A 27,509-nucleotide genomic window follows, 5' to 3' on the forward strand; every position below is an offset into this window, starting at 1 on the left:
TTATTATTATTAGTCGGTTTGGGTCCAGTGAATGCCTGGGTGGGTGGCCCCAGCTTAGTGGTAGTGGACCTGCCTTGCATGCAGAAGGTCCCAGGGTCAACCCCTGACAGCATTTCTGGATAGGACTGGGAAGGACTCCCTCTCTGGGACCCTGGAGAACTGCTGCAGACAATACTGAGCTAGATGGTCTCCCTCATCGTAAGGCACCATCCTCTGACCACCCTGGAACGCCCTGCATTCCCCCCCCCGGGGTTCTGTGAAGTGTGGAGGGTGGCGGCAAAAAGGACAGGGCCTTTTCAGCAATGGCTCCCTGCTTCTGGGGAAAAGGAGCAGCCACATACGCCACCTCGCACTCCTTGGAGGAAAGGGGAGATATACATGTAATAAACCAACAGAATAAGAAGATTTCGAGACCCACAAGTTTGACCACAATTTGTTTGTTTTTCTTGAATTCATATACGAAACCATTAAAATTATGCAAATATAAGAATAATCAGCAACGTGTGTTACAAATTGGAATAATTTTTAAAAAATACTTCTCGCTGTAAAAGCTTCATATTCAAGCACTATGTACACAGAGGCAAAGATCAGTAAGAAAACTAAGCTGGAGAGGTTGAGTCCTCATATGAAGGCTTAAAATAGGGGGGAAACAAAACATCCCACTTTTTTAACACTCTTTTCTCAGGGTGCTTCTTGATTTCAAATATTTGTCTTTTGTTTGCAAGCTTGTTTAAGTTTCCCTCCGACAAATGTGCTAATACCATGACAGTTTGTGCTTGCTAATTAACTTGCATCCTCTCCCCATTTGCTTGCTCAGCTATCTCAGCTCCCCCCCCCCCTGTCCTACATCAAAGAGAACCTTTTTGGGACCCCCTTCCTGGCTCCAGCGGAAGAAAAGCCGCTTCCTTTTCATGTCAAGGAGACTGAACAGGGAATCAAAATGTCACTGGCTTTTCAAGGGAACTAGCTAGAGCTGGAACGGAATGCTGGCAAATCACAGCACAAGGGGCCCTCCAAAGGTCATCCAGCCCAACCCCTGCAATTCCAAATTGTCCCAACGTTCTCCTCGAGGCCAGGCGTTTCCCAAAGGCCACTTTCTGCCCCCACAATTCACACTGCTGCAAGGACTGTGTCCAGTTCTGGGCACCACAATTCAAGAAGGACACTGACAAACTGGAACGTGTCCAGAGGAGGGCAACCAAAATGGTCAAAGGCCTGGAAACGATGCCTTATGAGGAACGGCTAAGGGAGCTGGGCATGTTTAGCCTGGAGAAGAGGAGGTTAAGGGGTGATATGATAGCCATGTTCCAATATATAAAAGGATGTCACATAGAGGAGGGAGAAAGGTTGTTTTCTGCTGCTCCAGAGAAGCGGACATGGAGCAATGGATCCAAACTACAAGAAAGAAGATTCCACCTAAACATTAGGAAGAACTTCCTGACAGTAAGAGCTGTTCGACAGTGGAATTTGCTGCCAAGGAGTGTGGTGGAGTCTCCTACTTTGGAGGTCTTTAAGCAGAGGCTTGTCAGGAGTGCTCTGATGGTGTTTCCTGCTTGGCAGGGGGTTGGACTCGATGGCCCTTGTGGTCTCTTCCAACTCTATGATTCTATGATTCTATGACACTTTGCCGCAGTGAGATCTGAGCGGTTTCAAGGCCGGCAGGGGGTGAAAAGGAGAAAACTTCACAAGCAAGTTCATGGTCAAACGCATCCTGTGATTGAGACACAACACCTGGCCAGGTAAGACAACAGATGTGGAACTTGTCTACAAAGATCCATTACAACGGGAACAGGAGCCCAGAGTTAGGAGGCGCTGCTTTTAAGGAGAGTCCACAAGACGAGCTGAATGCCAGAGAAACGCAAAAACAGAAACACAGAAATCCTTCTCCTTGTCCGCTCCAGGGATTTGATCACAGCATCATAGAGTTTGAAGGGATCCCAAGCGTCATCTGGCCCAGTGTTTCCCAGCCTCGGGTCTCCAGCTGTTTTCGGACTACAAGTCCCATCACCCCTGACCATTAGTCTTGCTAGCTAGGGATGATGGGACTCGTAGTCCGAAAAAAGAGCTGGAGACCCAAGGCTGGGTCTGATCCAGTCCAGCCCCCTGCGATGTAGCTATCACAGCTAAGGAACCCCTGAGATAGGGCCACCCGGCCTCATTGCCTTAAGCAGGGCCATAGCTACGGTGTGGGAGCTGTTACGGAAAAATCTGGGTGTGAGGCTGCTCAGTCTCCTAGCTCGTCGGACAGAGCCCCCGGGTCCCTGTGGAATAAAGGAAGGAGTCCAGCCACCAACCGGAGCCAATAGCTGTAGACCAAGGAGTTGATTTTATATTATTTTTAAAGCTAGGTAATTTCCCTGAGCTGTCAAGTTGAAAGGATACATTCAGACATAATATTTGTAACACTGAACAACTTTAAAGATGTCCCCCCCCCCCATAATTTCCATAACACAGCAAAATATAAAAGTACTGTACAATAAAATGTCAAACATTAAAAACTTCCCTGGGGCCATGGGCTGCAGTCAAATATGGACAACCCCTCGTGCGAAAAGTGAGCTCGGCTGGCAGGGGACTGGTGGGAATTTGTAGACCAAAACATCGGGAGGGTGCCAGGTTTCTGACAAAACGTTAGGTGGAGAAAACTGTTTGATCATGGAGTGGACACCCTTGGAAATGGGCTCGCCTTGAGGTTGGCTGGCCATCTGCCATGTATGATCTACTTGAGATTCCTGTCTTGCAGGGGGTTGGACTAGAGGACCTTTGGGGGTCCCACCCAACTTTACAATTCTAGGTTGGCAAAGGCTGTTCTGCCGGCCGAGCGACCAGGATTGCAGACATTTCGCCAGGAATCTAAGTATGCAAAGTCGGCATGCTGAAGGCACGCATTCCTTTCCTTTCATAAATTCAAGCAAACAGGTGTGCGGCTGAGCACGGGCAAGACGGCTCTGTGTCAGCTCCAGGCACTGGAAACAGAAAATAGGCCAGCGAACCCTCCGAAAACACGCACAGCTGCAGAGTGACGCAAAGGTCAGCCTCTGCCCTCTCCCGGACCTCGCCCTTTGCACCCGCCCCTCTGCTGGTATCCGAAATAGTCTCACCCAACACCCCCTGCTGAGCTTTGTGTGGGGCTCAGGGCAGATCAACAGAAAAATGTATTCCCTCCATTATCCATGGACTCCCTTGGAAGGTGGCAGACTCTCCTTCGTGGGGGGTTTTAAACAGCCACGTATCGGGGATTCGGTAGCTCTGTTCCTGCATTTGCAGGGGGTTGGAATGGATGACCTTTGGGGTCCCTGGCACCTCTGCAATTCTATAGTAAAGGGTAAAGGGACCCCTGACCATTAGGTCCAGTCGCGGACGACTCTGGGGCGCTCATCTCTCGCTTTATTGGCCGAGGGAGCCAGCGTACAGCTTCCGGGTCATGTGGCCAGCAGGACTAAGCCGCTTCTGGCGAACCAGAGCAGCGCACGGAAACACCGTTTACCTTCCCGCTGGAGCAGTACCTATTTATCTACTTGCACTTTGATGTGCTTTTGAACCGCTAGGTTGGCAGGAGCAGGGACCGAGCAACGGGAGCTGACCCCGTCGCGGGGATTCAAACCACCAGCCTTCTGACCGGCAAGCCCTAGGCTCTGTGGTTTAACCCACAGCGCCACCCGCATCCCGCAATTCTATGACTCTCCCATTATTTGAGGATGGCTCTCCCACCCGCCGCTTCCATCGCCTGTTCTCCCAAGCTCCTTTCACCTTTCCTCAGAGGACGGGAGGCTCCAGCCCCCCCCCCTTGGGCAGAGCAAAGGCAGCAACATGAATCAGGGTCAGGCCTTGGAAAGCAGGAGACGAGGGGGAAAGGAGGGTGGGGGAGAAAAGAGAGAGAGAGGCTTTCAGTGCCTCTGAAGAAGCCTGGCATTGACTCATTCCCCGAGAGCGCCTGGGGCTGTGACAAGCGGCGTTCAGCTCCCCCCCCCCAGCCACCTGGGCATGCAAGATCCCACGCAGCACAGCCTCTGAGTCAGCTCAAGAGGGAGAGCAGTAAAAATAAACCCAGGGCCCACTTCCTTGCCCCCCAGCCAAGTCACGCTGGAGAAGAGGCACAGAGAGAGAGATGGCTCAGCTGCGTGCAGAGAAGGGGCACAGCTTCCCAGCATGCACTGCTCCCTCCTGGGGGGTGGCTGCCCAGGAACGCCTATGGAGCTGGATCCCCCTGTTTGGGGCAAGAGGGTGCCCGCCAGGTACCTGGGCCTGCAGGCAGGGGCTGAGTTCTCTCGGACTGAGTTTGGCCAGGCACTCCGCGTCGAAGGTCCAAAACAGGCCGCCACGTAGGCCAGAGGGGGAAAGGCCTGCCAGAGGGGTGTCTGCAAAAGGAGGGGGCGGCAGGGCCCTCTGGTCTCTCCTCAGTGAGGACTGGGTTCCTCTGCCGCAGCTGAAACACAAGAGACACAGAGGCCCAGAGTTATAGATTTGGTCCTCCCTCCTCCCTTTTAACATAAGAACATAAAGAGAGCCTGCTGGATCAGGCCCAGGGCCCATCTAGTCCAGCATCCTCTTCTCCCAGGGAACTGCCAGGTGCCACTTCTGGAAAGTCCGCAAACAGGAATTGAGCACAAGCGCAGCCCTCTCCCATCCTGTGGTTTCCAGAAACTGGTATCTGAAAGCCTGGCTGCCTCCAGGTGTGATTAGACGATTATATGATAATCTTTATTGTCACTGCCCCATGCAGAACAACAAAATGGAAAAAATCTGCATCAGACATTCAAAAACCAACAAGCCTGCTATCCCAACCTTGTTAGCCCCCTAAAAACTCTGATACCCCATTTTTAAATACAATATACTCCCATAGGGACTCCTTACACTGCATTTAAAACCAGCATCGCACTTGGGTGGAAACTGTTTCTCAGGCGGCTAGTCCTGGTCTTTATAACCCTGGACCTTCTTCCAGAAGGCAGAAGCTGAAAGAGATCATTTCCGGGGTGCGCACTATCCTGCGCTATCTCTGCAGCTTTCTTATAGCACCTGGAAGCGTAGATTTGATCCAAGGTGGGAAGAGCGCACCTGATTATTCTCTCCGCAGTCTTTACAACCCCAGACAGCATTGTTTTTTCCCTGACCGTGCAGCTCCCCCCACACACACAGACCATAAGTTAATACACTCTCAACAGTGCAATGGTAAATGCCATCAACAGGTCCTTTGAGAGATTGTTTTTCCGGAGGATTCTCAGATCCAGCCCAGCCCAGCCACCAATAATCCTCCACAAATTTGTCTGATCCTCTTTTAAAGCCGCTCCAGTCAGTGGCTGTCCCTGCCTCCTGTGGGAGGGAGTTCCACAGTTTAACCATACAGACTTTCTTTGGTCTGCCCTGAATCTTCCAGCTTCATTGGACGCCTACAAGCGAGAACTCATGTTACGAGAGAGGGAGAAAACCGTTTGCCCATCCACTTTCTCCATGCCGTGAGTAATTTTATAAACTCCTATCGTTTTGCCTCTCACTCGCCTTTTCTCTCAACTAAAAAGTCTGTAACGCTGCAGCCTTCCTTCACAGGGGAGTCTCTCCCTCCCTCCCCTTGATCCTTTCGGTCGCCTTTTCCGGGTCCTCTTCCAACTTTCTGAAGTGAGGCACATCACTCGCATCCGAGGCGTCGGAAATTAGCCTGGCACGAGGACAGTGGTTGGCACGAGCCTTGGGGGGGAATCAAAGACAGAGGGGCTTTGTCCCTGGAACTGGGGCTAAAAGGTTCTTTGTGGAATGGGGGGTTTGCTTTCTCTCTCTCTCCCCTCCCCCCGCCTGGCCTTCCTTTTCACTCCCAGCCATCTTCACCCCCCTTGCAAGCAACGTCCGAGTTACTGGGCAGCCTTCCCAGCCTTCTCACTGCCCCTCCATTCATGGGCCGCTGGCTTCTTGGCTATATGAGGTGCCGCTGCCTTTCGCAGCCGAGAGAGAATGTAAGAACATCGGCACCTGCAGGATCAGGCCAAAGGCAGGGGTGTAGGAAGGGGGGGCGGTGGGGGCGGATCTCCCCAGGTGCCCTCACCAAGGGGGGGTGACATTTGGCACACCACCCACCCGCGACTCCCAAGCCTACCCCAAGCCATCGGGGGTAAGGCAGGGAGCTGCACTGCTTTGCTGGCAACATTCCCCCCTTCCCTCTTTGTTCTGACAGCTTGGGGGAGGCTTGGGAATCGCGGGCAGGCAGCACACCAAATGCCCGCCATGGGCAACTCACTACGCCCCCGTGAGCATCTTGCTCCGCCCCCGGCCGCAGGGCGTGCACGCCGCTTTGGGCAGGCCCACCCGTTCTCCGCAGCTGGCCAAAGGGAGCCCATTTAGTTGAGCCTCCCGTTCTCCCTGTGGCCACCCGGATGCCCCCAAAGGGAAACCCGCAAGCAGGATTCCAGCACAAGAGCCACACTTCCCCCTCCTGTGGTTTCCATCGTCAAGGATTCAGAAGCGCCGCTGCCTCCGAAGGTGGAAGTTGCTGGTAGCCACTGAAAGCCTTATCCTCCATGAATTATAACCACAAAAGAGCCTGCTGGATTAGGCCAAAGGGGAGCCACATAGTCATAGCACCACAGAATGATAGAATCGTGGAGTTGGAAGGGACCCCCAAAATTCATGTAGTCCAACCCCCTGCAATGCAGGAATCTCAAGAAAAGCATCCAAGACAGATGGCCACCCAATGGAAGTCCAGCATCCTGTTTCCCCAGTGGCCAACCAGAATCTTGTGGGAAACCAGCAAGCCGGATCTGAGCACAAGAGTGCTTCTCCCTCCTGCGGTTTCCAGCCACTGGTATTCAGAAGCAGCATGGCAGAGTGGAGCCTCCACCAAGGCTGGCAGCCACCGAGAGGCCCATCAGGATCTTCCTAGAAAGCCTGCCTTGCCAGAGAGGGTGTGGGCCGGAGTGCTCCGCTGAGCCCCTTCTGAATCTCCTTCCTCCTCCGCTCACCAGCCCCACTGCCAGCTGGCTCACTGCTGCCGCCACGGCTCCACGTGGGCAGGACTGTGGCAGGTACCAGAGGTGGGAGGGACGTGGCCCGTGCCTCTGACTCAACTCTCCAGCTGGCAGCAAGCGAAGCTGCAGCAAGGAAGCGTGAGGGCCTCTTGGGTACCTGCCTCCCGGGCCTAAATACAGCCTCACCCAGAAGCCCCACACAAGGGGCACTGGAAGAGTCAGACGCAAACAGGGATGGGAGCAGAGACGGCTTGTGCTCGCTTATCCCTCGCTGGCCCTGAAGGGAAATATACCCAGCAAATACAAATGAACCGTAACCGATTGTGTTTTTATCCCTGTTTGCAAGGTGTTTCCTTTGTGTTGAAATGAACAGTCACATTCACACCATGCACTGGAAGGGCTACGATGCGGCTTTAGACAGTCGCGGCTTTCCCCAAAGGATGCTGGGAAGTGTAGTCCGTTCTCGGTGCAGAGAATCATTAGGAGAATCCCCACCCTGTTCCCCTCACAGAGCTAAGATTCCCAGAGTGGTTTTAAAAACCAATTCCTGTTTCCCAGGGAACTCTGGGAATCCTAACAACTCAGTACCCTCAACCGACTACAGCTCCCAGAATTCTTTTGGGGGTAGTCATGACTGCTTAAAGTGGTATCACAATGCTTCAACTGTATGGCCTGAATGTGGCCCTAGTAATTAAGGGTGTCGGACCAGGACTGGGGAGACCCGGGTTCAAATCTCCACTCTGCTATGACGTTCACCGACATTCAAGAAGCTTCAGGCTTTACATTGGCTGAAACGGAGAGTTGACCGAGAGCTGTTTGGGGCTCCAGAGCTACAAGTCCCAGAGTGGTTTAACAATCAATCTCTCGGCAATGGAACTTACAGAACTTTCCCACAATGGGACAAACCATGGTGCTTTTGGCGGAAGGCGGACTGCAGCGGAACGGAAGCAGCGTCGCACCTTGTGAATGCCGTGCAAATGGAAAAGGACACCTTCTTCCACCTGTGCGCCCTTCGCAGACACACTTACGTTTCACGGCCAGCAGGGTGCTTCCGTGGCAGCAGGAGACGGAGGCCACGAGGCTGGGGTGAGTCTCTCCCAGCTGCACGGGACGAGGACTCCGGGGCTCTTCATCCTTCCGCCCCAGGCGCCCCCTGGCGCTTTTCCCCCAGGTGTACACCTCGCCATCTGGGGAGAGAGGACGTCCACAGTAGGTTATGGTGACAGGTAGGCCAGGCCAGACCCCCTCGGGGCCCACTGCACCGGAAACCAAGCCCCAAACCCCGCTCCACCCCATCAGCTCACCTGCTCCCACAACGGTGGTGAAGGCGTCGCCACAGCCCACCATGGTGACTCGGACAGCCTGGAGCCCCTCCACCAGGTAGGGGGTGCGGCTGGCACGGCAAGGGACGGGGCCCAGCTGCCCGTGTTGATTGCTGCCCACAGTGTAGCACTGGCCCGTGGCTGGCAACAGAAAAGGCAGAAGGGCAGGGATCAGAGCGCGACTCCTTCCTGCTCCGGGGTGATTTCTGAGCCTTCACCCTGACTTTGCCTGGCGGGCTGCAATTACTCCAGGGCGAATGGAAGACTCTGCACATGCTCAGAGGCACCCTGGAAGAACCTCCAGCCAACACGCCCCACTAGAATGCTGACATCGTCCCAGCTGGCTGCCGCCACCCCCCAAGCGAGGTGTCTTCACCGGATGCTCACCCGTGACGACTGCTGAGTGAGCCGTTCCAATGTCAGCCCACACAATGGCCTCTTCGCTCAAGGGGGCTGAGCAGGCGCAGCTGAAGACAAGGGCTTCCTCCACCTGGTCCATGGCGAGGGGCTCTCCCTGGGGCAAGATCCTGTCCAGGCCTAGTTTGTTATACCTGGAGGGGAGGGGGGAGGGGAAAGGAGGTCAAGGGAGGGCCAAGCTGCAGAACTACCCTCTGTTTGCAAAACTCTGCCTCCTCTGGATTTGGGAGACTCTGGCCTAGCAAAACATAGGATCCAACCAGACTTTCCTTGCCCCAGTCCAGATTCAGGAACAGGAGTGAGCTGTGTCAGGCCCTGGATATGAAGCCTCTGATTTGGCTCTGCATGCTAGCCTGGCTTCCCACTCTGGCCAGGTCAGCAGGATCAGATCTTCTGCTTTATGGCATTTCTGTTTCACTACCCTCCCCCCCCATACTCCTGTGACTGACCCCCCCCCCACCACGACACAGACCTCCCGCCCTACCTGTTGCTCCCACAGGCCAGGACCTGGTTCCTCCCCGTCAGAATCATGGAGGCGTCGATGCCGCAGAGAACCTTCTGTGCCTCGTGGTCTGGTGGGATGGAGACCTGCTGCGGGGAGTTGTGGGACTCCTGGGTGCCCAGCCCCAAGCGCCCTGGGAAGAGAGGGAAACGGGGTGGGAGGGAATAATAATAATAATAATAATAATAATAATAATTATTATTATTATTATTATTATTTATTATTTATACCCCGCCCATCTGGCTGAGTTTCCCCAGCCACTCTGGGTGGCTTCCAATCAAGTGTTAAAAACAATATAGCATCAAAAATTAAAAACTTCCCTAAACAGGGCTGCCTTCAGATGTCTTTTAAAGAGAAGATAGCTGCTTATTTCCTTCACATCTGAAGGGAGGGCATTCCACAGGGCAGGCACCACTACCGAGAAGGCCCTCTGCCTGGTTTCCTGTAACTTGGCTTCTTGCAGTGAGGGAACCGCCAGAAGGCCCTCGGAGCTGGATCTCAGTGTCCAGGCTGGACGATGGGGGTGGAGATGCTCCTTTAGGTATACAGGACCGAGGCTGTTTAGGGCTTTAAAGGTCAGCACCAACACTTTGAATTGTGCTTGGAAACGTACTGGGAGCCAATGCAGATCTCTCAGGATGAAAGGGAGCCAAGAGAACAGGCAGCCCCACCAACCCAGTGCGCCACTGCCACTCACCATTGTCCCCTCTGCCCCACGCGAAGATCTCCCCTTCATTGGAAACAGCCAGGACGTGCGACGCCCCGCAGGCCACGTGCGTGATCTCGTAGCCCAGCAGGGCCTCCACAATCTTGGGCTGCAGAGGGGGAAGGCAGCAACTGTTCAAGCAGTCTCCCCCCACAAGATCCCCCTCTCTCTCCCCACCCACCCAGCCCCTTTCATCCTGTCCCACAACTGCACAAGCCGCCCCCACCCACATCCCCAGCTGGCGGACCTGCAGCCAAATTTGCCGGGGAAGCATTGCCACCTCCCAGACACAGGAAACCCTAGTATGCCAGACAATAAAACCATCAGTTCAACGTGTTTCTATCCTGCCTTCATTCTGTCTTTAAAACTGTGGAATGGCACACGAAGGAACTTGCTCCCGTGGGAGGCAGGTATAGCCACAAAATAGGATGGGTTTAAAATTCATGGGTTTTGGGGAAATTCATGGAGGAGACGGATAATGATGGCTAGTTGCCAGGAGGGCTGTGCTCTGTCCTAAGAAGAGCTGGCTGGATCAGGCCAGGGGTCAGTCCAGCATTCTCTTCTTTTTTTTATTTTGCTTTAAACAAATACAGATAAATATAAACAACCAAAATTACAAAAGAAAAATCCTTAATAATAATGATGATGATGATGATGAAAAAAGCTAAAAAAACTACAAAAAATATCAAAGTACATGGCATAGAACATAAGCCATTATGGGAAAGAAAAAAGAAAAGGGAAAGGAGAAGGAGGAGGGAAAAAAGAAAAAAAAGAAGAAAAAGAGGAAGATTGGCCAAAACACAAGAAGGCTCATCTATTATACGCTTCCGTCAAGGTCACAACAGATCATTATTCTTATCAATTCTCTCTATCTGCATTCCATAGAATCCCTCATCTTGGTATCAGGGAACATTTCCCTTTGCGGTATCATTCTAAACATAACCAGGTTTTTCTTGATGAACCCTAATCAAGAACCCATTTTCTTCTCACAGCCGCCAACCAGATGCCTACAGGAAACTAGCAAGCAGGATGTGAGCACAAGAAGAACTCTCCCCTTCTGGGGCTTCCAGCAACTGGCATTCAGAAGCATAATAATAATAATAATAATAATAATAATAATAATAATAATAATAATAAATTTTATTTATACCCCGCCCTCCCCAGCCAAGACCGGGCTCAGGGCGGCTAACACCAGGTATAAAAACAATTGATTAAAATACAACTTAAAAACAAGATTAAGTACAACGTTAAAATGCAGCCTCATTTCAGTAGAAACTCAAATCAAAAACTTTTGGGGGATGAAAACGTCAAATCTTCACCAAGGCCAACTATCCAGACTACGTGGGCCATAAAAAAAGCCAGGGAAGTCCCCAAATAGGAGTTCCATCACAGAAGGAGAAAGGAAAAAGGAAAGGGGGGAGGGAATCAAGTTGATCCCAAGCCAAAGGCCAGGTGGAACAATACAGAACAGCCATTGTGTCGAGTAGCCATCGACAGCCCTCTCCTCCACCCTTGGCAGGCACCCCTGCCACCTGTGGGAGTTTCCAAGTTTAACTATGCGCCACGTAAAGGACTTTCTTCTATCTGCCCTCAACCTTCCAGTGTTCAGTTTCCCTGGATGTCTCCAAGGTTGGTGGCAAGAGATGCTTCTGAGTACCAGTTGCTGGAAACCCCTGGAGGGGAGAAGGCTGCCCTTGTGGCCATGCCTTGCTTGTGGGCTCCCCTTTGGGGGCCTGTGGCTGGGCACTGTGAGAACAGGAGGCTGGACTAGATGAGTCCCCTGCGGGCAGACCCAGCAGCCAGACCCAGCTCCTGTTCTTGTGATCAGGGTACAACAGCAGCCACAGGGAGGAATCCTGGCCTCCAGGGAATCTGGGGAAAGTGGCCAAACCAGCCCACCAGCCGAACGATGCTCAGAAATTGAGCCCTGGCCAACCTGGGTGACGTCTGTGAAGGTCTCGTGCCCCAGGCACCCACTGCTGCCGCTGCCAAAGGTCAGGACGATCCCTCGGTCTGCAGGGGGGAAAGGAGAGCTGTCAGCACAGTCCGGAGCAGAGGTTGCCAAAGGATGGAAGGAAAAACGAACCACCTTCGCTTCCTCATGATCAAGGGGGCAGTGAGTGTGAATGCATACAATCCCCAAACAGAAATAATGGTGGGGCCAGATCCCTGTGCAACCAATCCTTACACTACTGCTGCCCTCCACTGACAAGCAGGAAAATAATAATAATAATAATAATAATAATAATAATAATAATAATAATAATAATAAATTTTTATTTATATCCCACCCTCCCTGGCCAGAGCTGGGCTCAGGGTGACTAACACCAATAAAATTTCAGTAAAAACATAATAAGAAAAAAGAAAAAGAACAATTTAAAATACAGGTTAAAATGCAATTTAAAATGAAGCCTCATTTTAAAAGTCAAAACCATAAAGGTGAGGGAAACACAAGGGTCAGACTGAGTCCAAACCAAAGGCCAGGCGGAACAGCTCTGTCTTGCAGGCCCTGCGGAAAGATGTCAAGTCCCGCAGGGCCCTAGTCTCTTGTGACAGAGCGTTCCACCAAATCGGGGCCAGTACTGAAAAGGCCCTGGCCATAGTTGAGACCAATCTAACCACCTTGTGACTTGGGACCTCCAAAAGGTTGTCATTTGTGGACCTTAAGGTCCTCCGCGGGGCATACCGGGAGAGGAGAAGAAGAAGAAGAGTTTGGATTTGATATCCCGCCTTTCACTCCCTTTAAAGAGTCTCAAAGCGGCTAACATTCTCCTTTCCCTTCCTCCCCCACAACAAACCCTCTGTGAGGTGAGTGGGGCTGAGAGACTTCAAAGAAGTGTGACTGGCCCAAGGTCACCCAGCAGCTGCATGTGGAGGAGCGGGGAAGCGAACCTGGTTCCCCAGATTACGAGGCTACCGCTCTTAACCACTGCACCACACTGGCTCTCACACACTCTCCTCTCCTGTGCCCTGACAGCCCCCTTAGCTTGTCTTTGTTGTACCTGTCAGGCAGGTGGTGAAAAGGTCCCCACAGGCCACGAGCTTGATGGTCACCCCGGACTGGCCCTCCAGGAAGCGGCAGACAAACTGGGGCTGCAGCTGCTCAGTGGCCCCAGGGAGCGAGGGCCCCCCCGCCGTGCCAAGTGGGGGTGGCTGGTGGAGAGAGAGAGAGAGAAAGGGGGGGGGGAAACAGCGGGAAGAGGGTGTGTTACATTCCTGCCCGGGTCAGTCGGAACAAACTGGGCTTAGTTTGAATGGGAGCTGGTGGCAACAGGGTCAGGGCTCAGCGATGCAGCATCCAAAGCAAGAAGTTGCTTGAGCATGTGAAGAACGCACTGAGGTGTCCTGGCTGCCACAACCCGCCCTGGGGGGGGGACACATCTGGGGCTAACAGCAAGAGAATACACCCCAGGAGACATTGCCACCAGGCATGTGTGAACCCCAAGGGCCTAGAATGAATTTTATTTATGCAACCTTAACTGGCTAGAGGGATGCGGGTGGCGCTGTGGTCTAAACCACAGAGCCTAGGCCTTGCCGATCAGAAGGTCAGCGGTTCAAATCCCCGCGACGGGGTGAACTCGCGTTGCTCAGTCCCTGCTCCTGCCAACCTAGCAGTTCGAAAGCACCTCAAAGTGCAAGTAGATAAATATGTACCGCTCTGGCAGGAAGGTAAACAGCGTTTCCGTGCGCTGCTCTGGTTCGCCAGAAGCGGCTTAGTGATGCTGGCCACATGACCTGGAAGCTGTACGCCGGCTCCCTTGGCCTGTAAAGAGAGATGAGTGCCGCAACCCCCAAGTAATCCGTGACTGGACCTAATGGTCAGGGGTCCCTTTACCTTTACCTTTACCTGGCTAGATTTCAACCACACAAGGTTGTCATTGCTCAGGTTAACTTACTGTACAACAAAACACAGAGCCCAGGAGTTTCAAGCAGAAGAACAAGCTGGTCTAATGTAAGGCATACAGTGGTGCCCCGCAAGACGAATGCCTCGCAAGACGGGAAACCCGATAGACGAAAGGGTTTTCCGTTTTTGAGCTGCTTCGCAAGACGATTTTCCCTATGGGCTTGCTTTGCAAGACGAAAACGTCTTGCGAGTGTTCCAATCTTTTTTCGCTTTCCCCCCCTTTTTCTAAGCCGCTAAGCCGCTAATAGCCTTTTAGCCGCTAATCCGCTAAGACTTTAATAGCCGCTAAGCCTTTAATAGCTGCTAAACCGCTAATCCGCTAATCCGCTAATAGGGTTGCTTCGCAAGACGAAAAAACCGCTAGACGAAGAGACTCACGGAATGGATTAATTTCGTCTTGCGAGGCACCACTGTATTTCGAGATTCTCAGTCAGCCTGCCTTCCTCCTTCCCATGATCCCCATGAGCTGGGAGGCGGATAGCAATGGGCTCCTCACCCACCCACGAACCTGTGGGACCCCTCCTCGCCCTCTCACCTCCCACAGGATCAACCGGCCAGATTTGGTCACGCCTGCCTTCTGGGTCCTTCCGGTGGAGACCTGCACCACTTCGGTGTTCAGCATGGGCAGGCGCAGAGGGAGGGTGATCCCACCCCCCCAGGTGTAGACGGAAGATGGGGCGGGGGGGATGCCTGGCCTCGCCGAGCCGGCTCTGGAGCCTGGGTCCAAGAGAAAAGCCCTGTGAGTTAGTGGAGCTGGTGGGGGCAAGGGAAGTGGGGAACCCCCAGACTCAGGAAAGGGGAGGTTGGTGGTGTGGAAGGCAATTGTTATCTGGTTGGCCATTGCGAGAAGAGAATGCTGGACTGGGTGGGCCATTGGCCTGATCCAGCAGGACAGAAAATAACAGCAGATAATAATAATAATAATAATAATAATAATAATAATAATAATAATAATATATTTATATCCCGCCCTCCCCAGGCTCAGAGTGGCTAATAACAATAAAAGTAACCCAGCATTTTAAAATCAATTAAAAGATAACTTTCAATATGGGAAGGATGAACTGACCATACATGCCCTTGTCAGATGTGGTGCCCCAGACTGAAGACTTCACCTCCCATCCCACCCCGGTTGTGCCCTCTGGGCCACTTCAGAAGGACCCCAGGCAATGTCGTCCCCCCCCAAAAAAAAATAAAGGGTGTGCAGCCCTCTTCCAAAGGCCTCCCACCTTACCTCTGGCTCTAGGGCCGACGGCTCCTGCTCCCACCCTGCCGTGGGTCACTGGTGGCACAGCGGCCAGCGGCTTCTCGGGCCTGGGGGGGGGCAGGAAAGAGGGTGAGCTTCTCTCAGACAGCGGTGGCAGGGAAGGGCTGCAGCTCAGAGGCAGAGGACCTGCTTGGCCCGCAGAAGGCCCCAGGTCTAAGGCCCAGTGGCAGCATCTCTGGGTAAGGCCCAGGAAGATTCCTGTCTTGAAACCCCGGAGAACTGCGACTCAGTGCAGACAGTGCTGAGCTAGACAGGGCAATGGGCTGACTTAGCCTAAGGCAGCCTCCTATGTTCCTATTTCTAAAAGGAAAACGGAAGGGACTTCTGTTGAAGGATGTTGATAAGGATGATCAAGGGTCTGGAAGCAGAGTCTTAAGAGGAACGGGTGAGGGAGTTGGGGATGTTAACCTGGAAAAGAGGAGACACTGAGAGCCATTTTCAAATATCTAAAGGGCTGTCAAATGGAAGAGGGAGAAAGCTTCTTTTCTCCTGCTCTAGAGCAGGCATAGACAAACTCTGGACCTCCAGATGTTTGGGACTACAACTCCCATCATCCCTGACCACGGGTCCTGTTGGCTAAGGATGATGGGAGTTGTAGTCCCAAAAATCTGGAGGGCCGGAGTTTGCCTAGGCCTGCTCTAGAGGGTAGGACTTGAACCAAGAGCAGTTTTTAAGCAGAGGTTGGATGGCCAGCTGCAACTGATCCTTTAGCTGAGATTCCTGCATTGCTGGGCGTTGGACTAGATGGCCTTTGGGTATCCCTTCCAACTCTACGATATTATGACTCTATGGTTCTTCATGCAGTGCATGGCTAAATGGCGGAACTCCCTCCTGCAGGTATGGCCAATAATTTGGATGCCTTAAAAGAGGACAAATTCATAGAGTGGAAGGCTATCAATGGGCACCAGCCATGATGGCTGTGAAGCAGCCATGCTTCTGAATCCCAGCTGCTGGAAACCACAGGAGGGGAGAGGGCGCTTGCACTCACGTCCTGCTTGTGGCCTTCTCATTAGGGCACCAGCTTGAGAACAGGATGGACCACTGGCCTGATCCAGCAGGCTCTTATGCTCTTCGCCTGGAACCATGAGGACTAGAATCTTACTTTACAGCTCTACAGCAAAGGACCTTCTTTCAAAGCCCTGGGCTTGGTCCTCAGTGGCATCTCCCGGTAAGGATAGATCGGTTGGTATAGCATGAGACTCAGTCTCGGGGTTTTGGGCAAAAGGATTCCTGCATAGATGACCCTCGCGGTCCCTTCCAATGCTACAATTCTATAATTCCATGACTAGGAACATCCCCTGCCTGGGAGCCCAGGGAGTCGCTGCTGCCAGCCAGTCCAAGCCATACTGAGCTAAGTGGGCCCATGAGCTGAGTGTTCCTGGAGGAGGGGGCCCAGGACTTGCCTCCTCATCCTGACACTGCCGACGTCGGTGTAGAGGTTCAGGAGGGGCCGGGCGCAGATGGCCTCCGCCATGATCTCGTTGAGCTGGGGCCGCTTGGAGGGGTCCAGGTTGAGCAGGCTGAGGATCAGCTGGCGCAGTTCGGGGCTGTAGCGGTCCGAGATGGGGGCGAAAGTCCCACTCATGATCTTCAGGACCAAGGCGGGCAGGTTCTGTGTGCGAATGATGGTGGGACAGTTAGAAGAAGAAGAGGAATTTGGATTTGATATCCTGCCTTTCACTCCCCTTCAGGAGTCTCAAAGCGGCTAACATTCTCTTTTCCCTTCCTCCCCCACAACAAACACTCTGTGAGGTGAGTGGGGCTGAGAGACTTCACAGAAGTGTGACTGGCCCAAGGTCACCCAGCAGCTGCATGTGGAGGAGCGGAGACGCGAACCCGGTTCCCCAGATTACGAGACTACTGCTCTTAACCACTACACCACACTGGCTCTCGTAGGAGAGAAGGCATAGAATGCCGCCTTGCCATACTGCCATACACTAATAGGCAAGGAGCGGCCAGCACCACCCCAGCAAGGCAGGACACATAAAGGGGACGCTCTTTAGCTTGAGAAAAAGAAAGGAAGGAAGATGGTGAGGGGACGTTTGTGAAATCATTGACTAGACCAGTGGTTCTCAAACTGGGTGATACTGCTCCCAGGGGAGGGAGATTCCCTGGGGGGACCCTAAGAGGCAAGGGGGGCAGTGGAGGCAGGGCCCTCAAGGCAGGCCAATCACTTATTTACGATTGACCAGGCTGGAGCCTAGAGCAAAACACCTTCCTTGCTTTGTATTCAAAGGTTTACTGCTTTTATCACTTTCAAAGCTATTTCTTTGGGTCACGTCTGTTTGCCACAAGTCACAAGATAGCCAATTATTAGTAACAGATATTGATTTTCTTAATAAACTAGTTATAGCACATCTGTGATAGGTGAAGGCTTGTGTGTAACTTATATATTAAATATTTTATGCTATAAACCTCATTCATCCTTATGGTTTCGTTAGTAAGAATGAGCCCAAATTTTTCCATGCAGCATCTGGTATCAATGGATCAAGTTCATCAGTTCAGAAATGAAATAATTATAATTGGATTTTGAATAAACATGCAATTAATTGTTACCGTTTTGAATGTTCTTGCAATATCTTCCTCATACCGCAAACCTGTATTCTGAACAATCCTTTTTTATACGGTAGGGTGGGGTGCAGTAGGGAATAATTTAGGGAACCATGGGGGCAGTGGCCCCAAAATGCTTGGGAACCACAGGACTAAACTGAGAGCCGGCTTATCTGACCTGGTTGTCAAGCACTCTTCTGGCCAGGGGACCAGCTTCCTAGAGGCACAAAGCTGTCCCCTCTTGGAGACAGGATGCTGGTCCACTGCACAGACCACGACACAATCGTTAACAGGACCGAGGCTGAGCAGACAGGGCGTTCAGGACACAGAGACTGGCCAGCCCTCCACTCCAACCAGATTTCGAAGGTGTCTCCTTACCGCGGCCTCAAAAGCCCTCTTCAGGCTGGCCAGCTCGTAGAGCACACAGCCCAGAGCCCAGATGTCACTCTTCTGGTTGTAAGGCTTGCCCTCGCAGAGCTCCGGGGAGATGTAGCAGGGGGTGCCCACCACCTAGGAAACAACACGGATGTGCGAATGAGGCCCAGAGCAAAGGTGGATGGGCGGGTATTACTTTCTCTTTTTTTCTTGAATAATGTTATTAACGTTCTAATAAAAAGACTACTTTTTAACCCAGGAAAATCTTCTCAAAAGTTTGGGGTCGTCTTATACGCCAGCTACAGCAGCAACTCCTGCAGCAACTACCCACCAAAGGATAAAACGACAGCAAATTAAATCAGAGGACACCAAGCTCTCTAGATGAAGCAGAAATACGCTTGAAAATTGGCCCCAGAAGCCCCCGGCCATTTGGAAGTGGAGTGGATTTCCGAGCTGGATTGCAGACTGACTTTTTAAATTTTTATTTGGTGTGCATTGGAAGAGGGGTCGTTTTATACAGCGAGTATATCCCAAACTCTATATTTTAACTGGAAAGGTTGGGGGGTTGTCTTATACGCCCAGTTGTCTTATACCCCGGAAAATACGGTATATATCAAATATCCTTGTTTCCCAAGAAGAAAATGAATAAATGAAATAGAAACAGGGAAAAAAGAAAATGACATGTGTGACAGGAATCCTATAACAAAAAATCTGATAGTGCTGAGAATAAATTAAAAAGATATAATCATTTACAGGGTCATTCCAGAAATGTAAGAATAGGGCCCACTTTTCAATACGTATTTGTTCTCTTGATTATTTTTCTGATGTGTGAGTTTTATCCTTAAAATAAACTTTATCATTAAGTTTTCCTTAACTAATACGTTACGGCAGGAGGATTGCATTTTTCCATTTCTGTGCAATACTCTTTCTTTCGGTGGGGGGGGGGTGGGGGGCAAAAAGCCCCTCTATCCAGAGACAGGATCAGTTTCTCCCCCCCCCCCCCAAGATCCATATCCGCATTCAGGACGCTCACAGTGTGAGATGACAGCAGGTCTCCCAGCTCAGAGAGATCCTGGTGGCTCAAGCTAATTTTAGGTAAAGGTAAAGGGACCCCTGACCATTAGGTCCAGTCGTGACCGACTCTGGGGCTGCAGCGCTCATCTCGCTTTATTGGCCAAGGGAGCCGGCGTACAGCTTCCAGGTCATGTGGCCAGCAAGACTAAGCTGCTTTTGGAGCAGTATCTATTTATCTACTTGCACTTTTGATGTGCTTTCGAACTGCTAGGTTGGCAGGAGCAGGGACCGAGCAACGGGAGCTCAACCCGTCATTGTGGGGATTCAAACGGCTGACCTTCTGATCGGCAAGTCCTAGGCTCTGTGGTTTAACCCACAGCGCCACCCGCATCCCCAAGCTAACTTTGGGCTAGATTATATTCATGTATAGTGGTACCTCGGGTTACATACACTTCAGGTTACATATGCTTCAGGTTACAGACGCCGCTAACCTAGAAATAGTGCTTCAGGTTAAGAACTTTGCTTCAGGATAAGAACAGAAATTGGGCTCCAGCGGTAGCAGGAGGCCCCATTAGCTAAAGTGGTGCTTCAGGTTAAGAACAGTTTCAGGTTAAGTACGGACCTCTGGAACGAATTAAGTACTTAACTCGAGGTACCACTGTATTTATTAAAAGGTCTGTTCCCAAAAGATCCCAGGTTGGGCAAATGACAAAACAGCAAATAAACAAATCCACACCCCCCTCAATAAGATATAATAAAAGCTTATCTAAAAGAATTTATAAACAATCAAATACCCTCACAGCTAATAATTTCAAGGCTGCTAGGAAAGTCTCTTTCACCCATTCGGTGCCTGTGAGAATGTTTGTTCTTTAAAATTCCTCCTGGACCATGCAGTGACGGGTGAGTAAGAAACCAAAGAAATTAACCCAATAATAATACCAAATGGCCTCATGAGGGAGAGCATTCCACAAACAGGGACCCACCGCTAAGAAGGCCCTGTCAAGGGGCAGTAGCACATTGGCTGCCCTGTGAATGACGCCAAACCTGGCCAGTCCAGAGGCTTCAAATCACCGGCCAATCGCAGGGGAAGGGACGTGGGCACCAGGAGTTGCTATCAGTTGTTCTCACCGTGTAAGCTTTGCTCTTGCTACTGAGGATCTTGGAGATGCCAAAGTCCCCAATCTTGACGATCATGTGGTGCTTGTCCAGGAGGATGTTCTGAGTCTTGAGGTCCCGGTGGAGGATCTGCTTGGCGTGGACGTGGTGGAGGGCCAGGAGGATCTGGACAAAGAAGTGGAGGATGGTCTCCTCGTCCAGGAGGGAGTTGCCCCTCTTGTGGATGAACTCAGCCAGCGTCCCACCTGGCAGGGAGCAAGCACAGAGAGGCCAGCATGACACCTGGGGCATGGTGGGATTCCGAGGGGGCTGCTAAGAGCCACTGGAAGTGAAAACGACTACCAGACTTTCTCTGAAAAGCTGGTATCATTGAATCAAGTTCATCCATTTTGTTGAATTAAACAGAATAGTTCCAATATAGTTTTAATTGGATTTTGAATAAGCGTCCAATTAATTGTTACGGTTTTGAACTTGACTGTGTTATCAACTTCCTTACAGGGCTGTTATGTACTGAGTTGAATAGGATCCAAAATGCAGCAGTCTGATTGGTCCTAGAACTATAGGATTCAGAATGCAGCAGTCTGATTGGTCCTAGAACAATAGGATCCAGAATGCAGCAGTCTGATTGGTCCGCAGGAGCCACCCAATCCAACTCCGGGTGGAAGTGAATCTGCAACCTGATTGGCCTACAGGAGAATCTCAGAATTAGCCAATCAGGTGGGGTCCATTGTGTAAATAATGTACATAAAGCAGACATTTTGGGGGAACTTCCATTCCCCACTACTCTGAGCTGAATAAAGAGCATGAAATCCATACTCGACTCTGAGTATATTTCAAGGGCCAAGCAAACTGCTATTGTGAACCATGTTTTTATTAGGGTAGGGGGCACTGGGGGTGCATTTATGGAACCTAGAAGGCATGGCCCCCAAAGCCTTGAAGCCTACTGGTCTAAATTGCTTTTGATACTGCATTTTAAATTGTTGTGATTTTAGATTTTAAATTCTTATCATAGAATTGTGGAGTTGGAAGGGACACACGGGGTCACCTAGTGCATCTCCCTGCAATGCACCATATTTTGAAGGGCTAGTGATAAATTGAATAACAACAAAAATAACAGAAAGCCCCCCCTCCCCGGAAAACTACAGCACTTTCTCCCCTGAATGGGAGCAGAGCTACAGGTGTCCCTAAACGGGTTAAACCTTGTGCTCCTTGACAAGGGTGGAACCACACGGAAGAAAGCAATTTTTTCTCCAAGGGCAGAGCAAGCGGAACCTGTTCTTTCTGCCTCAAAGATATGGGGGTCTGTGGATCCTCCTAGTCCAGGAAGCACACCCCTGCCCCCCACCCCTTGCGAAAAACACACATGCCAAACAAACCCGGTGCTCCTTTGTTTCCAAACCACAAACCAAAAGCCAAATCTCAGGTTTGCAGCTACCTTGCCACCTTTGGTGGCTTTGAAACCTGAAACCTCCTTTTCACCTGCCTGAAGGTGACCTGCAAAGAAGAGGGAGGGGAGGGGGAGGGGATGTGCTGTAGGCCAGGCCCTGGGAACAATGGTGTTCCTCTCCGGCATTCTTCCCACTGCCATAAGCCCAGGTGTTGCTAGGAAGCCGCACGTCCCCTCAAAGACCGCCTTGACCTGGAGGCTGGAGAGGGAGGGCTCCGTGCCTTTCCCCACAAACGGTTTTGCTCAAGCTTTAGCTCTCCCAGGAGAAGGAAGGCAGATGCTGGAAGTTCCTTTTGATTGTGTCAGGGCATTGGTCCATGTAGTTCAGTGCTGCCAGCAGCTCATAAGGAGAGCCTGCTGGATCAGGCCAATGAACAGCCGCCGAGACCACATAACACCGGTCTTGAAAGACCCAGTACATTTCTGAGCACAATTCAAAGTGTTGGTGCTGACCTTGGAAGCCCTAAATGGCCTCAGTCCAGTATATCTGAAGGAGCGTCTCCACCCCCATTGTTCTGCCCAGACACTGAGGTCCAGCGCTGAGGGCCTTCTGGCGGTTCCCTCACTGCGAGGCCAAGTTACAGGGAACCAGGCAGAGGGCCTTCTTGGTGGTGGCGCCCGCCCTGTGGAACACCCTCCCACCAGATGTCAAGGAGATAAACAACTACCAGACTTTTAGAAGACATTTAAAGGCAGCCCTGTTTAGGGAAGCTTTTAATGTTTAATAGGTTATTGTATTTTGGTGCTTTGTTGGAAGCCGCCCAGAGTGGCTGGGGAAACCCAGACAGATGGGCAGGGTATAAATAATATATTCTTATTCTTATTCTTATTCTTATTCTTATTCTTATTCTTATTCTTATTCTTAATGTCCCATCTAGACCAGCATCCTCTTCTCATAGGGGCTAGCCTGAGAGCAACTCTCTCCTCCTGTGGTTCCCAGCAACGGGGATTCAGAAACATTGCCGCTTCCAGCTATGGAGGCACAGCATAGCCATCATGGCTGGCAGCCATCGGCAGCCCTCCCTTCCATGAGTCTTTCCCAGTTTGGTCAAGCTGAGATTAAACCCAAGCGGGGGGGGGGGGGAAATGTTACTATTTTCAAACCAGGTCAGCTCAGTCAGTAGAGCACAAGACCCTTAATTTCAGGGTCAGGGGTTTAAGCCCCACACTGGGTAAAAGATTCGAGTATTGCAGGGGGTTGGACTAGATGACTCTTATGGTCCTTTCCAACTCTATGATTATATGATTCTAAGGAAATAAACAGACCAGGGGTAGGGAACCAGGGGCCTTCTAGGTGGGACTCCCAATTCCCAGTGTGTGGGGATTATGGGAGTCCAGCAGTTCCCAGTAACAACAGAAGTTCCCAGTAACAACAACATTATTATTATTATTATTATTATTATTATTATTATTATTAATACCCTGACCATCTGGCTGGGTTTCCCCAGCCACTCTGGGCTGTTCCCAACAAAAGATAAAAATGCAATAATTCATTGAATGTTAAAAGTCAGATAGTTGTTTATTTCCTTGACATCTGATGGGAGGGTGTTCCACAGGGCGGGCGCCACCACCATGAAGGCCCTTTACCTGGTTCCCTGTAACCTCACTTCTCACAGTGAGGAAACCACCAGAAGGCCCTCGGAGCTGGACCTCAGTGTCTGGGCAGAACGATGGGGATGGAGACGCCCCTTCAAGTCTACTAGGCCAAGGCCGTTTAGGGCTTTCAAGGTCAGCAGCAACACTTTGAATTGTGCTCGGAAACGTACTGGGAGCCAATGTGTGGTGTTGAGCAGCTGCCCCGAACCTGGCACCCTCAAGACTGAATGATTTGGGGGTGGGATTGGAGCTGGCAGAACCCCAGCTGTACTGGCTGGGACTGATGGGAGTTGGAGTCTGAAACATCTGAATGGTGCTAGGATAGCTTAAGGGCAGCCTTCAGCCTGCAGGGCCTGTACTGCACCCCCCTTTCCTTAGAGGTACGAGCCTTTAGGCGGCAGGAGTGCGCCCTGCCACCTTGGGGACCCACGATCCTCACCCGGCGCATACTCCATGGAGATCATAAGCGCCTTGTCCTCCAGGAAGTTCTCATAGTATTCGATGACGTGGGGGTGGTGGAGCAGCTTCAGCACTTGACACTCGTTCTGGGCGGCCAGCCGCTCGTCCTTGGTCATCTGCTCCACGGGGATCTGCTTCAGGATCACCAGCTTCTGGTCCATTTTCCGAAGGCAGAGGTGGACGATCCTGAGGGACAGGGAGCCACAAAAAGACCAAGAAGGAAGTCAGCCCCTAAACATCGGAAGCCATATTGGTACGCAGTCTGGCCATGGAGTCACCCAGCCCAGGGCTGTCAGCTCTGACTGGCAGAGGCTCACCAGGGTGTCGGGGACAGGAAACTAATAATAATAATAATAATAATAATAATAATAATAATAATAATAATAATAATTTATTAATACCCCACCCTCCCCAGCCAAGACCGTGCTCAGGGCGGCTAACAGCGAATATAAATACAGTAAAAACATTAAGAACAAAACAAAAACAAAAAAACAAAAACCCAACAAACAGTTGATTAAAATATAAGTTAGAGTACAGTTTAAAATACAGCCTCGTTTTAGTGGTAGCCTATAGATCAAAGCCATAAGGGGAGAAAACGTCAAATATTCACCGGGGCCAACTATCCATGCTGGTCCTACATGGGCCAGCAAAAAGAGCCGAGGGAAAATTTATATACAAAATCCCATTTAAGGGGTTCCATTAAAAAAAATAAAGAAATGGGGGGGTTTTAGACTGAGTCCAGCAAAAAGGCCAGGCGGAACAGCTCCGTCTTGCAGGCCCTGTGGAAAGATGTCAAATCCCGCAGGGCCCTAGTCTCTTGTGACAGAGCGTTCCACCAGGCCGGGGCCAGAGCTGAAAAGGCCCTGGCCCTGGCTGAGACCAATCTAATCTCCTTGAGGCTCGGGACTTCCAAAGTGTTGTTATTTATGGACTTTAAGGTCCTCCGTGGGGCACACCAGGAGAGGCAGTCCCATAGGTACGAGGGTCCTAGGCCTCATAGGGTTCTAAATGTCAAAACCAACACCTTAAACCTGACCCTGTACTCCACCGGGAGCCAGTGCAACTGGTAAAGCACTGGGTGAATGTGATCTCGTGGCAAGGACCCCGCAAGGAGTATCTCCTTACGGAGATACTGCACCCACTGGAGTTTCTTAAACATTAGGAAGAACTTTCTGACGGTATGAGCCATTCAGCAGTGCAATGGACTACCATGGACTCTCCTGCATTGGAGAGTTTTCAAATAGGAAGGTTGGCCATTTGTCAGGGATTCTTTAGCTGTGATTCCTGCACAGCAGGGAACTAGATGAATCTTGTGGTTCCTTTCCAGCCCTACAATTCTATGATTCTATAGCAGTAAGATCCTTTTTGAACCTGGGGTCTTCAGGACAAAAAGCAGGCATCTCCACCATTGCAGGGGGGAAAGCCTCAAAGCTGTGCCATGGCTGAAATATCCTGGATGAGTCATCATCAGTTAGCTCAGTTGCCCATCTGTGAAATGGAAGCAGTAAACATGGCCTACTTTCCAACTCTGGAAAAGCGTACAAATGAAAATGTAATGCACATATGACTAGAACACCCCCTTAGGACATTTTGCGTCACGGCTGTTTTATCTGGGGAGTGTAACATGTGAATGTGACTCACGCAGGAGAGAAGCAATGGGACACTCTTTTTTTAAAAGAAGTCAGAATGCGGAATCTGTGGCCCTCCAGACGTCATGGCGCTGTGACCCCCACATAGGCGCCGACTCCATGGGGCTTGAGGGGGCTCGAGCCCCCTCAAAAAAATTTTGGGGGGGGCTCAGCCCCCCCAATAATCTCGGGCGGGCGCCCTTCCAGCAGAGCGCCGCCGCCGTCCCCCGCCTCCTCCCCACCTGCTCCTTCGCCAGCCAGCCAGCCAGCCGCGCGCCCTAATCGGAGAGCCCCGGCCGGAAATCCCGCGAGAACAGGGGAATCCCGACTGGCCACACCTCCCAGCCAGCCAATCGGCTGGCTGGGGGGGCGTGGCTTGCCCTATTTAGGGCCGGAGCCACTTTATTTGCATATTCATGAGCTTATTTATTATTCATGAGCTTTCCCGGGCCCCCCCAATATTTTTTCTAAGTCCGCGTCCCTGGACCCCCATCAACCCCCAACATGGGATGATGGGAGTTGTAGTCCAACAACATCTGGAAGATTGCAGAGCCCCTGCTTTAAAACTGCTGCTGGCTTTATGGCATTTTGCTTTCATTATTGTGTATAATTTTTATTTCTTTTTAACTCTTAGCTGTCTTTATACTGATTGTATATACTAGTGTAGAGGGAAAGCATTAATGAAAGAAAAGGTGAATTTAAGGCCTAGGGTCACACGATTCCACAAGAGCTCAGCCACAGACTGGCTCCAATTGCATTTTGTTCAGAGTAGACCTACTGAAATAATGAATGGACCTGAGCCCTGAGGCAGCCTGCTGCTATTTAAATGACATCCAGCTTAAAATAACCACATACAAAGTAAAATGCAGCAGATAAGCCATGCAGTGTTAAATGGAGAGAATATAAAAGAACCTCCTGAAATTAAGTGCAATTAAGTCTGGGAACGTAAGAGCACCTTTAACGGGTGGGCGCCAAAACATCATTAAGGGTGGGGCTCAAACTATGCTCAGAGAGGAGCCTGTTCTACTCAATACTTCCTATCCAGTCCTTTCCCTCCAAAGATAGGGAAGCTAAATTGTGTCAAGGTGACCCAAGGAACTTCATGGCTCCTTCAGTGCAGGATCTGAACCCAGATCACCCTGCATTCCTTGGCCACAATGCCACCCTGGCTCTCATCCTCTACATGCTTCCTTGGGAGTAGGCGCCACTTTTATTTCGAGTGGGTTAAATTGTGCATAGAGAATGGCAGATTGAGAAAATGCCTGGCCAATGGGGGAACGTGATTTATTTCATCCTAAATTGGTTTTTTAAAAAATGCAGTCATATGCATTATACATATACATCTATATAAGCTCCTTTCATTTGCATATGCAATACACGCACATTAATATGCATATGCATATTTTTGTAGCTTCTTTCATTCAAAAATAGCATTTTTTAAAAAAAAGCTTTCTTAGGACAGGGCTGCGACCTTAGCGAGAGAGAGATGCGAGGGGGGAAAGGGGTGCTTCGTCGGGCCGCCCCTTTCAAACTGGGGGTGAGGCGCCCCCAAAACCCTGATTGGCTGGAGGGAGGGGTGCGCCCCTCCCATCACCATGGCAACAGCGTCGGCATGCACCCGCGAGTGTGAGATAGAGAGAAAGAGAGAGTTTGTTCTGGGTTCGCCCCCCTTCTCACCCGAACGCCCCCCTCCCGACCACCCGGATCCGCTCGTATTTCTCCATCGCGCTTCTTCTCTGCCCGCCAGGCCGCGGCCACAGGGTCCCGCGTCGCCATGGAGACGCTTCCGGGATGAGGGTTACGGCGGCCACCGAGGGACAAGGCCGGCCGGGCAGCGCCGTGCCACGTTGCTTGGTGGGGAATAGGTGGGTAGCAAGGGCCGCCGGCAGCGAAAGGGTTAACGGGAGATTCGCTCCTGAAATGGCCCCCACCATCGGGAACTGGGAGAATAAACCCATCACAAACCACACAAACAAACAAGAAGAACATTGATTTAATAATTATTGCATTTAATTATTTATTTAATAATTATTGCATTTAAGTATTGATTGGATGATTATTGCATTTTATTATTCATTTAATGATTTTAAAAATTGTTGTTGTTATTATTAACAAGACAAACCTGAATGCTATTTTCTTTTTCTTTCTCTGCTTAAGGGACCCTTGCTAAACTTCAATAGCCATAGCATGAATAAATAATAAACCAGCTTCCAAACAGTAACAGCAAGATGACCATAATCACATAGCTGTCAACTTTTC

At 50.9% G+C, this 27,509-nt stretch overlaps 1 protein-coding gene across 1 annotated transcript; it reads right to left on the bottom strand.

Annotated features, from left to right (window-relative positions):
* NEK8 (NIMA related kinase 8) lies at positions 1 to 27,041 on the bottom strand. The gene is made up of 16 exons (XM_083479865.1): positions 26,928 to 27,041; positions 23,603 to 23,808; positions 20,133 to 20,365; positions 17,994 to 18,125; positions 16,469 to 16,677; positions 15,033 to 15,112; positions 14,337 to 14,518; positions 12,900 to 13,050; positions 11,834 to 11,910; positions 9,889 to 10,006; positions 9,174 to 9,324; positions 8,660 to 8,823; positions 8,255 to 8,413; positions 7,979 to 8,137; positions 1,629 to 4,423; positions 1 to 1,127 (listed from the first exon to the last, which is right to left on the bottom strand). Exons 1-15 carry the CDS (start codon positions 26,972 to 26,974, stop codon positions 4,395 to 4,397), a joined length of 2,097 nt encoding a protein of 698 aa, XP_083335991.1. The 5' UTR covers positions 26,975 to 27,041; the 3' UTR covers positions 1 to 1,127; positions 1,629 to 4,394.
* Positions 27,042 to 27,509: the final 468 nt, after the last annotated feature.

The sequence above is a fragment of the Podarcis liolepis genome (assembly GCF_965112155.1).
Source record: "Podarcis liolepis genome assembly, chromosome: 16".
NCBI classification, from domain to species: Eukaryota; Metazoa; Chordata; class Lepidosauria; order Squamata; family Lacertidae; genus Podarcis; species Podarcis liolepis.